This window comes from Sus scrofa, chromosome 6 (assembly GCF_000003025.6).
Source record: "Sus scrofa isolate TJ Tabasco breed Duroc chromosome 6, Sscrofa11.1, whole genome shotgun sequence".
Classification (NCBI taxonomy): domain Eukaryota; kingdom Metazoa; phylum Chordata; class Mammalia; order Artiodactyla; family Suidae; genus Sus; species Sus scrofa.
Genome location: NC_010448.4, coordinates 159,929,703 through 159,942,014, shown reverse-complemented (window position 1 = coordinate 159,942,014; position 12,312 = coordinate 159,929,703). Strand labels below are relative to the sequence as shown.

At 37.4% G+C, this 12,312-nt stretch overlaps 1 protein-coding gene across 3 annotated transcripts in view; it reads left to right on the top strand.

Annotated features, from left to right (window-relative positions):
* The window catches only part of ZFYVE9 (zinc finger FYVE-type containing 9), a 201,742-nt gene that overhangs the window by 132,462 nt on the left and 56,968 nt on the right, over positions 1–12,312 (top strand). For all 3 annotated transcript variants that reach the window (XM_021096648.1, XM_021096646.1, XM_021096647.1), the window contains 2 exons: positions 2,044–2,166; positions 4,987–5,142. In XM_021096648.1, the coding sequence (XP_020952307.1) occupies positions 2,044–2,166; positions 4,987–5,142 (279 nt within the window). The remainder of the gene's footprint in view (positions 1–2,043; positions 2,167–4,986; positions 5,143–12,312) is intronic.

Sequence of the window (12,312 nt, the reverse complement as noted above, 5' to 3'; positions counted from 1 at the left end):
TGGCTGTGGTGTAGGCCATCAGCTACAGCTCTGATTTGACCCCTAGCCTGGGAACCTCCCTATGCTGCAGGTACGGCCCTAAAAAGACAAAAGACAAGAGACAAAAAAAAAAATCCAGCTTGGGTCTTAGAGAGTTGAACAGTGAACTTTCATATGAAATTAAGCATTCTTTTTTTTTTTTTTTCTGGCCACATCTGCTATATGTGGAAGTTTCCAGACCAGGGTTTACAGCTATAACCAGGGACACCACAGTGACAACACTGGATCCTTAACCTCTTGAGCCATGAGAGAACTCAGAGCGTTCTTTTAATTGTGTCGTAATGCCTTTGCTCCTTTATTAGGACCCTCTAAAAATACTCTTTTGTAAGTAAATTTGCTGCTTAAGTTTTAAATTTTGTTTATTTTAGTAAATCCTAGATTAATAAGAAATTAAATTGGCCTACTCTGTTGTTAAAATAAATAAGATTTAAGAGTTCCATTTCCCTTTAAAAGTCACAACCATTATATCTAATTGTCAAAACCACTCTTACTAAAAGGTAACTAGTTTTTTTATTTTTTTTGTTTTTTTTTGCTTTGCTTTTTAGGGCTGCACCCAAGGCATATGGAGGTTCCCAGGCTAGGGGTCGAATTGGAGCAGTAGCTGCTGGCCTATGCCACAGCCATAGCAATGCAGGATCCAAGCCATGTCTGCAACCCACACGACAGCTCACGGAAACACCGGATCCTTAACCCATTGAGCAAGGCCAGGGATCGGACCTGCATCCTCAGGGATCCTAGTCAGATTCGTTAGCTGCTGAGCCATGGTGGGGACTCAAAACAGCAACTGCTTTTCTTTTTTATTTTATTTTTTTGGCTGTGCCTGTGGCATGTGAAATTTCCCAGACCAGGGATCAAACCCGGGCCACTGCTGTGACAATGCTGAATCCTTAGCCCATTGCACCACAAGGGGACTCTGCAACTAGTTATGTATATTCACTTACTTAAACCATATTACTTTCTCTTCACTAAAATTTTGCTATTTTGTATTCCAGTGGAATAACTCCATTAAAGTTTTTTTTTTTTTTCTTAGTATTCCTCTTTCCAATAAATATTTTCATTGACAGGGCAGACATTTCCTATAACATTAGAAAAATATTTTTTGGTTTCTTTTGGTCAGTGGAAAATGGTGTTATTTTGTTCTATTTTGCCATCCCTTGATGCATTTCATATAAGACCAAACAACATACAACTTTCAGGTTTTTAATTCCTTTCCCATATCTTTAGATTCTGCAGTGGTTATTCCCCATGATTTTAACTTCAAGTTGAGAGAACTCCACCATTCAAAATGCAGTGGCTGAGCATTACATACTGTATTTGCAGAGATTAAATAGGAAGGGTTCTATGCAGCCTCAAGTGTTATCTTGGCCATGCTCAGAATCTGCTATATGATTTACTGCTGATTTTGGTGATATACGTACTGAACTTTCTTGACTTAGACTTAGAGGAATTTTTTCATAAAACCAGTTGCTTTTAATCCTTTTATTTTCTGGGTGCATTTTTCTGAAGTTTAGTTTTTTAATAGTAAAATTTCTCAATACTACAATAAGATATAGAGTATAAAAAGTAGGAGTCCCCTCTCCTTCAACCCCTAGACATCCTTTCTAGAGATAACGAGTGTATTATCACTTTCTTGTATATTATGGATTATTTTAAGTGTTGTTCTTAGAACATATAATATGTGAAATTCTTATCATGATAGTTGGAGGATCTTTGGCAAACCAGAGTTGTTTTTAGACAATGGCATAAAACATTGTGTGGAGAAGTCTGTACATAGGATAATCATGTTACCATCCAAACTGGACTAGATCACTTTTGAAAATGAAAGGGGCAGTTATTAATAGGACCCTGGGATAGAAGGTATAAACTTGTGTGTTTACTCTACCTATTGCTTATCTAATCAATTGCTTATTTCTTTCCTGTGAATAGTTACCCCATTCCTCCATCAGATTTCTTGCTTGCTTCATCTCTTTAACCAATTTCTTGCATTGTTTTCTCCTTTTGCAGACTATGCTGTGGAAGAGAAACCGTCACAGATTTCAGTAATGCAGCAATTGGAGGATGGTGGCCCTGACCCACTTGTATTTGTTTTAAATGCAAATTTGTTGTCAATGGTTAAAATTGTAAATTGTAAGTTTGAAATTTGTTTTTTAAAATTAAAATGAGATATCGATTGATAGATAACAAATCTTTTAAAGTAGTATACACAAGTACTTTTATATAGAGCCACATCTTAATGAAAACTGGGCACTAAAGAAGTTGGTTTGTGTAAAATAATATATCCCAGAGGACAACTGTGAGACTAACTGAGACACTTGCTTTTAGTCAAAGAGGTGAGATAGGTGAATTCTCCCTGGAGGAGTCTAAGTTCTTTCTGAGAACTTTCTGGGTATGCTAACTCATAGCTCAACATCAGAATAACTGAAGGTCTATAAATTATCCAGGAGGGTCATTTTACATACTAGATTTAAATCTCAAAAACCTTAATCATGGTGCAAAACCTTAATCGTGGTGCAAAACCTTATTGGGACAACTGTTTGTTAACCACGCAGTAAAACTTCTGTATATCACAAGTTAAGATTCAGAAAAAAACCTGTCAATTCTTTTTTTTTTTTCATTTATAATGATTTTTATTTTTTCCATTATAGCTGGTTTACAGTGTTCTGTCACTTTTCTACTGTACAGCAAGGTGACCCATTTACACATACATGTGTACATTCTTTTTTCTCACATTATCATGCGCCATCATAAGTGACAAAACATAGTTCCCAGTGCTTTACAGCAGGAAGAAACTTGTCAATTCTTGATGCTAGCTTCTTATGCATCAAAATGAGAGAAAAAGATAGTAATTTAGAATCTTGAACCAACATGGTATTGGAAAATAGAGAATGTTAGTAGGTAGAGTTTTGGAGAATGGAAGGACGCTTTGGGGAACAGTCTTCCAGTTCCCACTGTACATTTGTCTTAAGTTGTCCTTGGAAACTAGAAATACTAAATTCTTTAGAGGGTTAAAATAAATGAAATGCAAGTTTCTGGCTTGCTTGCTAATCACATCCTTGTGTGTTTGGCCAGTTAGTAATACTTGCCACCTTTCCTTCAAAGATCATATTGTAAAATAATTTGCTTGAAATTTCAATTTACCAGGAGTTCCTATCATGGCTTAGTAGGTTAAGAATCTAACTAGTATGCGTGAGGATGCAGGTTCATTCCCTGGGCTCGCTCAGTGGGTTAAAGGATCCGGCATTGCCATGAGCTGTGGTGTAGGTCATAGACGTGACTCAGATCCCAAGTTGCTATGGCTGTGGTGTAGGCTAGTGGCTGCAGCTCTGATTTGACCCCTAGCCTGGGAACTTCCATATGCCACAAGTGTGGCTCTAAAAAGACAAAAAAAGAAAAAAGAAAGAAATTTCAATTTGCCATATCTAGTTTATAAGTTAGACTTAGAAAAATAGCTAACCTAGAATTCCTTAAGTGTGTACCATCTAGGATAGTTGATACAGCACTTTCTGTTTAGCTATATAAAGAAACAATTCCTAAAATGAACAAAAGAGATCTTTTATGAGTGTTGATTTACATGGTGATATCCATGATTTTATTTGAATCCTTTTTCAGTTCCATTGGAGATCTTATTTTATTGGAATACAAATGATCAAAGTATAAGTTTTGAGGAGTTCCCGTCCTGGCTCAGTGGTTAACAAATCTGACTAGGAACCATGAGGTTGTGGGTTCGATCCCTGGCCTTGCTCAGTGGGTTAAGGATCCTGCGTTGCCGTGAGCTGTGGTGTAGGTTGCAGACATGGCTCAGATCCTACGTTGCTGTGGCTGTGGCTTAGGCTGGTGGCTACAGCTCCGATTAGAGCCCTGGCCTGGAACCTCCATATGCCGTGGCCTAGAAAAGACAAAAAAAAAAAAAAAAGTATAAGTTTTGAACATTATTTTTAGCTACATAGGCTTGTGCTGTTGTGACTCTGTTTAACCTTAAAGTGAAGAAGTGGGAATAATTAATGCAGTAAAGCCATTCATTTCACCTCTTTTTACATAATGACGCTAACTAAAGTCCTGTTGCTGTCTATCTAGAATTTTCTCACAGAAAGGACTATAAATAGCTAGACTCAGTCACAGATTCAATTTAATAAGTGTACATAAAAATATATTTTCTTTAGGCTACAGCCTGAACCCAAATCTATAATACAGCCTTTTATTTTTTTGTTGTTTCTAGATTTTAATTAAGTAATTATTGCCCATGGTAAAATGATTTTTAAAAATAAAAATCATTAAAAAAAAAAAAAAAGAAAGGGAGTTCCCATTGTGGCTCAGTGGTGTGGTTAATGAATCCAACTAAGAACCATGAGATTGAGGACTCGATCCCTTAGTAGGTTAAGGATCCGGCATTGCCGTGAGCTGTGGGGTAGGTCACAGATGTGGCTTGGATCCCAAGTGGCTATGGCTGTGGTGTAGGCCAGCGGCTACAGCTCCTATTAGACTCATAGCCTGAGAAACTCCATGTGCTGCAGGTGCGACCCTAGAAAAGACAAAAAATAAAAATAAAAAAGAAAGAGAAGGAGCTAGAGGGAAAAAATACATAGGTGGGGAAATATATCTTTTCATCATTTTAGCCGAGAATGAGTAGTTTGTTTATTTTTAATGGAATATTGTTTCTTTTAATACTTACACCTCTTTATAATAGAAGTTAAAAGTTTTTAGTGTAATTTCTTTCACTGTTCTCTTCCTTTCCAATTGTTTTTCTAAAATATTTGCTTAGAGTCATTGGTATGCTTTATTTTTTGCGATAGTTCTTTGGCTCAGTGCAGTGACAATTCACAGTTGAATTACATATTCAGTATGATCTATTTTATTCTTTAGTGTATTATAGCAAATATTTCTGTGAATTTTTTAAGGGTAAAGATTGAGAAGAATGTCTACATGTGTATGTTTTTATTTCATCTCTAGATGTGAACAGGAAGTGCTGGTGTTTCACAACCAAGGGAATGCATGCAGTGGGTCAGTCTGAGATAGTCATCCTGCTGCAGTGTCTACCGGATGAGAAGTGTTTGCCAAAGGATATCTTTAATCATTTTGTGCAGCTTTATCGGGATGCTCTAGCAGGTGGGGATACTTTATGACTCTGTCTGCACCCTTTATAGATGGTAACAAATTTTTAGACTCAGGTGCAAAATAATAGTCTTAAATTTGGAAGCCTGGTGTTTGGCTTTGGTATTATTGGCAGGTTAGAACTTGGCATAGTTGGAGGAAGTTATAAATTATAATACTTTACCTGGTACTGTTGTGTTTTTTTGTTTGTTTGTTTGTTTGTTTTTACAAAGGGTGGGGCCAAAGCTGTAAGATAAACCATTGACCATGATTTTAGAATATTTTTCCTTTGAATGGCTTATGGGACGTGATATTGCTATCTAGTGGAAGGAAGCATAATGAGAACTTATTACTTAAATTAATATTTATATAATCATAATGCAAATAGTCATTTAATTTTCAAGTTTCAAAAATCACTATCGTGGACAACTTAATTATGGTTTGAAAATAAATTGTAACAATGTAAAAGTAAATGCATCACTGTGAGAAAGTGGAAAAAGATTAAAGATACCTAAATAAAGATATACTATTAAAAGTTAAGAGAGAAGAAACATACTTAAGTATCACAAAGTTAACCTAGTTCTGATTTAACAGAGGAAGTAAGAAGTAGTATAATTGAGCTAAATACTCATTTATCATGATAAAAATAAATAATATCTGTAGTTGATAAATAGAGAAAGCAGTATGAGAACTAAGACAAATGAATAATAAAGAAGATTGTCTCCGACAGACAAGGCTGGGTTGGGGTGAGGGTGGCCAAGGTATTAAAATTATTTTAGGAGTTCCCATCATGGCACAGTGGTAACAAATCCAACGAGGAAACATGAGGTTGCAGGATCCATCCCTGGCCTCACTCAGTGGGTTAAGGATCCGGTGTTGCCGTGAGCTGTGGTGTAGGTTGCTGATGTGGCTCGGACCTGGCGTTGCTGTGGCTCTAGCGTAGACCAGTGGCAACAGCTCTGATTAGACCCCTAGCCTGGGAACCTCCCTATGCTGCGGGTGCGGCCCTAAAAAGACAAAAGACAAAAATAAATAAAATTATTTTCATATATTACTTGATGTTTTATAAATATATTAAAATAATAAATTATTCGTATGTTCTGAATGCAAGTAATTCCCCTTATGGGATTCTGTGCCAAAGAAATGAATTGAAATATAAAATAAACTTTGTACATGAAAGTGGTTATTGCACCACTACTTAAATTTAACATAAAAATTTATAGGCAACCTAAATGCCCAGCTATAGGAGAAAAAATTAAATGTGTTATACTTTTTCGATGAATGCATCTTTTTTAGAATATTTTTTAACTACTAAAAGTAATATTTTTATGGAAAATGCTCTTGAAATGAGTATAAATGCATGATATAAAATTGCACTTTTAGGAGTTCCCTGGTGGTCTAGTGGTTAAGGAATCCAGCACGGTTACTTCTGACCTTGGGTCACTGCTATAACAAGAGTTTGATCCCTGGCTCAGGAACTCGTGTATTCTGCAGGTGTGACCAAAATTATTTGCATCTTTAGTGTGATTATAGCTTGTGCATAAAAGATTATTCTCTTGGAGTTCCCGTCATGGCTCAGTGGTTAACGAATCCGACTAGGAATCATGAGGTTGCGGGTTCGATCCCTGACCTTGCTCAGTGGGTTAAGGATCCGGCGTTGCTGTGAGCTGTGGTGTAGGTTGCAGACATGGTTCGGATCCTGAGCTGCTGTGGCTGTGGCTTAGGCTGGCGGCTACAGCTCCGCTTAGACCCCTAGCCTGGGAACCTCCATATGCTGCAGGAGCAGCCTAAGAAATGGCAAAAAGACAAAAAAAAAAAAAAAAAAAAAAGAGATTATGCCCTTATGTCGTAAGTAGTCTCTATAGTTAGGGTGAAATATAGGAAGGCAAGGTGACATTTTAGAAATTGACCAGATGATGCCTGTGAGGTACAGTTCAGTCCAAAATATATGAGGTTAATTTGAAGTCATTTGGAGCCTTTAGGCCTAAATTTCATCTCAGAAATTACTTGAAATATTCATTTTTCCCCCTCAGTTTGAATGTACTCACATGTAAAAACAGAAATGGGGAGTTCCCGTCATGGCGCAGTGGAAACGAATCCAACTAGGAACCATGAGGTTGTGGGTTCGATCCCTGGCCTCTCACAGTGGGTTAAGGATCAGGCTTGCCATGAGCTGTGGTGTAGGTTGCAGATGCAGCTCGGATCTGGCGTTGCTGCGGCTGTGGTGTAGGCCAGCAGCTACAGCTCTGATTAGACCCCTAGCCTGGGAACCTCCATATGCCATGGGTGTGGCCCTACAAGGACAAAAGACAAAAAAAAAAAAAAAAAAAGAAAGAAAAGAAAAAACCCAGAAATGGCATTGGGGCTTGCGTATGAGTAATTGCATATTCATATGGTTTTTGCAAGGGCACCAGGCACTAGGGCATGGGAGGTTCATGAATGTCTTTATTAGGAGTTTGTCCTTTATTCTGCAGGCAGTGAGGAGCCATTGAAAGAAATGAGTGACATAATCAGATTTGCATTATAGGAAGATGACTCCAGAAACATTATGAAAATGGATCAAAGACTGTTTGTCTGATCGCAGTTAGAGCAGTTAAGAAGCAATTACAGTGGATAAACAAGCAAAAACTTACAGTGGATGAGCACTAGAATACTGCATAATAATGAAAAATAAACTGGTGATATATACAACAGCATGACGAGTCTCACAGACTAATCAAAAGAAGCCAGACACGGAAAAAGTACATATTACATAATTACATTTATATGATTCTCTGCAACAGTGAAATGAATCTGTGGTGAGAGAAATTAGGTCAGTGTTTGCCTGGGGTGAGGTGGAGGTGCAGATGCTGGAATTGATTAGAAAGGGGCCCTGGCTGCCCTTCTGAGTGGACTTTGTTCTTATTCACTGAGACAGTGAATAGAAGAGCAGATTTGGCAGAGGAGTGGAAGATGAGTTCTCTGTTCATTGTGTTGAATTTCAAGTAACGGCAGTAGATGGTGATATGTAAATGGAAAATGCATATATGGATAAGGATCTCAGGAGGTAGACCTGGGCTAACATAAAGATTTGAAAGACCCGGCATTTACCTGGTAGTTTTAAATTACCGTTGTGAATGGGTTAGGCCATTATGAAGAGACTGGAGCTATGAATGGAGCTCTAAGAAACACCAACAGGGAAGGGGTGTGACACAAGTCATTAAAACATGTTTACCACAAATGGTTACTCATTTTTAAAAAGTATCCCTATGTATCAGTAGAGTGCATTTTGAAGTGTCATATTAAATGTAAAAGTTCTGTAACAGAAGTTACTTGGAACTGATGGCAAGGCTAAAACTAAGGTCAGACTGTAATACATCTAAGCTGTTTTTAATGTTATCTGTGAGGTGAGAGCATGAACATATCTATCAAAGTAATATTTCAAATAAGCATAAATGAGTGAGCTATAAGCATCTCCCCTTGAATAAGAATAGTTTTGTAGCTCATAAAATATTGGAACTAGTTAGGTAAATTAGATTATCTAGTATGACCTCTTCATTGTTTAGATGAGGAAAATGAGACCTAGAAGAGTGAATAGATTTCCCAAATCACAGACCTAGTTGATGACAGAATTACAACTGAAGTATTCTTTAGTTTATGTCAGTTGGCTCTGTGTATATATTAATAGCACAGCAGTTTTTAAAAAAACATGCACATAATACCTATGTGCTATGCCTGTTTTATTAAGAATCTCATTTTTAGATAATCAAGATAGAAGCTGAATGTATTATTTCAGCATGATTTTTTAAATGGAAACATATTTTAAGTGTTTTTAAATGATCCTGTTCATTATTTTTCTTCCTCTTTGACACATTGAGTGGAATTGGCAAGTTGTGTCTTAAATTTCCCCTGAGTATAAAAGCCTTGAATACTCTTTTCGCTTGCCTACTGGTTTCTCCATCGTAACTCACTCAAAAGGCTGCAGAAGCCTTTGCGTAAACTCTTGTTATAATTTTCTATGGATTTTAAATCTAAACTACATATGTTAATAATAATATGTGTGTATGTATGTGTGTCTATGTATGTTTCTTTACATAAAAAAATTTTATTACGTGATTGATCATGCTTTCCACAGTGAGGAGAAAAATTGTATTTTGTGAAGAGTGTCATTCTGAGAGTTTCAAGATGCCTTTGGTTATTGTAGTGCTATGAGAGATTCTAGATTGTATTATTTCTCCTCCTCTCCCCTCTCTTTTTCTGTGTTTTATGCTTATGTTTTGCAAACAGACTTTAGAACATGAATTTGAATGAAATGGGAATTGTTACCTACCAAATTATTTTTTTGGAGGTAGTCTCTGGTTGTTTCCCTCTCTTACAAACTTTTACTGGCTTTGTGTTGTCTTTGTGTTGCCTGTAATAAACTGTGTTTATTATATACTTCCGTTGAAGCCAAACTAAACATTTCTTGGTTTGTTATGTACTTTGGTGATTCCCTCCTTCATTACCTGTGATCGTGATGCCCCTCCACCACCAGGCTATTTCCCCAGAACCTCACTATCTGAATCCTGTCTGTTCTCTTATGTTGTATAAAAGACCTCTTTCTCCATTCTTCCCTGATGATTTTCCCAGAGAGTCAGTCTCTTCTTCTGAACTCCTTTAATTATCTTTAAAAATTATTTGGGGAATTCCTCTCATGGCTTAGTGGTGACAAACCTGACTAGAATCCGTGAGGATGCAGGTTTGATCCCTGGCCTTGCTCAGCAGGTTAAGGATCTGGCATTACTGTGAGCTATGGTGTAGGTCACAGATGCGGCTCAGATCCCAAGTTGCTGTGGCTGTGGCATAGGCCAACAGCCGCAGCTCCTATTTGACCCGTAGTCTGGGAACTTCCATATGCTGCTCACGCAGCCCTAAAAAGCAATAAAATAAAATAATTTGGTATGTACAAAAGTGTATAAATATATATTCATAATTGTTCATGTTGTAAAGGATAATGACAAAACTCTCAGTTTGGGAAATAAAAATGACCAATCCACTGAAGCGCCCTGATTTCCAGACTTCCCATCTCCAACTAGAGTAACCACTGTCTTCAATTCGGGTTAAATTTTTCTTGCTTTTCTTTTTAATTTTATCACAGATGTTTGCATCTCTAAGGATTTAATATAGTATTTTGTATTATATTTTGTATTTAGTATTTATACAAATGTTATCACACTGTGCACATTTTATATGCTTTTGCATTTTTCACTACAGCATATGTTTCTAGCCTTCGTTCATGGTTCTAGTTCTAATTCATTCATTTTCAGGCTATTGTTTTACACTGACATAATTAAACATAGTTTATTAATTTTCTTTGTGATGAACAGTTTGCTCTTCTTACCAGTTTACTATTATTCAGACATTCTTTAAATTTTTGTACATGTACATTTAGGAGTAGAATTGCTGATTCGTGGGTATGGGTATCTTGGACTTTATTAGATGATGTTAAATTGTTTCCCAGAGTAGTTTACCAGTTTATATCTATCTATCCCCAGTTTCAGTGTATAAAAGTTACCAATGTTTGGTATTACCAGTTTTAGTTTTTGCCGGCCTGGTGGGTATAAAATGGTGTCCTGTTTTAAATTGGATTTCACTTATTATTAATGAGGCTGAGCATGTGTTCATATATTTATTGGGTGTGTATGTTTTGTCTTCTCTGGCAAATACGTCCCTGTTTATGTCTTTCACCCATATTTCCCTTTGTTAGCATTCTCTTTGGGATTATTTTAATTTTTTCAACATAAATATTCAACTATGACTTTCCTCTGATAGTTATTCAGTATGTATTAGTTTTCTGCTGTGTATTTCTAAGCTACAAACTTAGTGGCTTGAAACAATACAAATTTATTACCTTAGGGTTTCCATAGGATAGGAGTCCAGACACAGCTTAGCTGAATCTGCTCAGGGTGCCTCAAGGTGTTGGCCATGCAGGGCTGCTCATTTGGAGCCCAGGGTCCTCACATTGATGGCAGAATTCATTTTCTTACAAATCCCCATTTTCTTATTTCAAAGCTGTTGGTTGGGGAATACCCTTGGCTCCCAGAAGCTGCCTGCAGAGGCTTCCTTGCCTCCTGGTTCTGTAGATAGTTTACAACTTGGATGTTTTCTTTCTTCCAGGTCTTCAGGAGTGTGTCTCTGCTTTGACTCTCTCATCTCTAGACCTCGATTTAAAGATCTTTGTCAGGCCTGCTCTGATAATCTCCCTATTGATAAATTCAGAGCTTGTTGATTGGTAACCTAATCATGGCCCATGATATTTATAGGTGTTTTCCTCACTCAAAAGGAGGGGATTAGGAAGTTCCCATTGTGGCTCAGGGGTAAGGAGCCTGACTAGCATCCATGAGGATGTGGGTTCAATCCCTGGCTTCACTCAGTGGGTTAAGGATCTGGCGTTGCCATGAGCTGTGGTGTAGGTTGCATATGTAGCTAGGATCCCGTGTTGCTGTGGCTGTGGTGTAGGCTGGCAGCTGTAGCTCCAAATCGACCCCTAGCCAGGGAACTTCCATATGCTGCAAATGCAGCCCTAAAAAGCAAAAAGAAGGAAGGAAGGAATAAAGGAAGGAAGGAAAGAAAGAAAAAGAGAGGAGGGAATTAAACGAGGCATGTATACCAGAAAGCAGGCAGAATTCTGCCTACCACATAGAATTTCTGTCCTCCCAAACATTCGTTATAACCTTTGCTATTTTTTACTGTTGTTACTTATAGTTTATCTTTTGTAAAAGGAAAAAAAAATTATATTCACTTTTCAGTATCAGTATCAAAAATCAATATCAATATTCAATTCAGTCAAAATTATTAATTAAATTTACCATTATATTTTTTTCCATATCGATGGTTTCAGTATCCCATGTTTCCATTTGGTCTTGTTTTTCTTGCTGAAATGTGTCTTTTGTTTTGTTTTGTTTTTGTCTTTTTAGGGCCACATCTGCAGCATATGGAAGTTCCCAGGCTTGGGGTTGAATTGGAGCTGCAGCCGCCGGCCTACACCACAGCCACAGCAACGCGGGATCCAAGCAGTGTCTGCAACCTACACCACAGCTCATCAAAATGCTGGATCCTTTAACCCACTGAGCAAGGCCAGGGATTGAACCTGTGTCCTCATGGATGCTAGTCCAGTTCATTACCCCTGAGCCACAATGGGAACTCTCTGAAATACATCTTTTTATT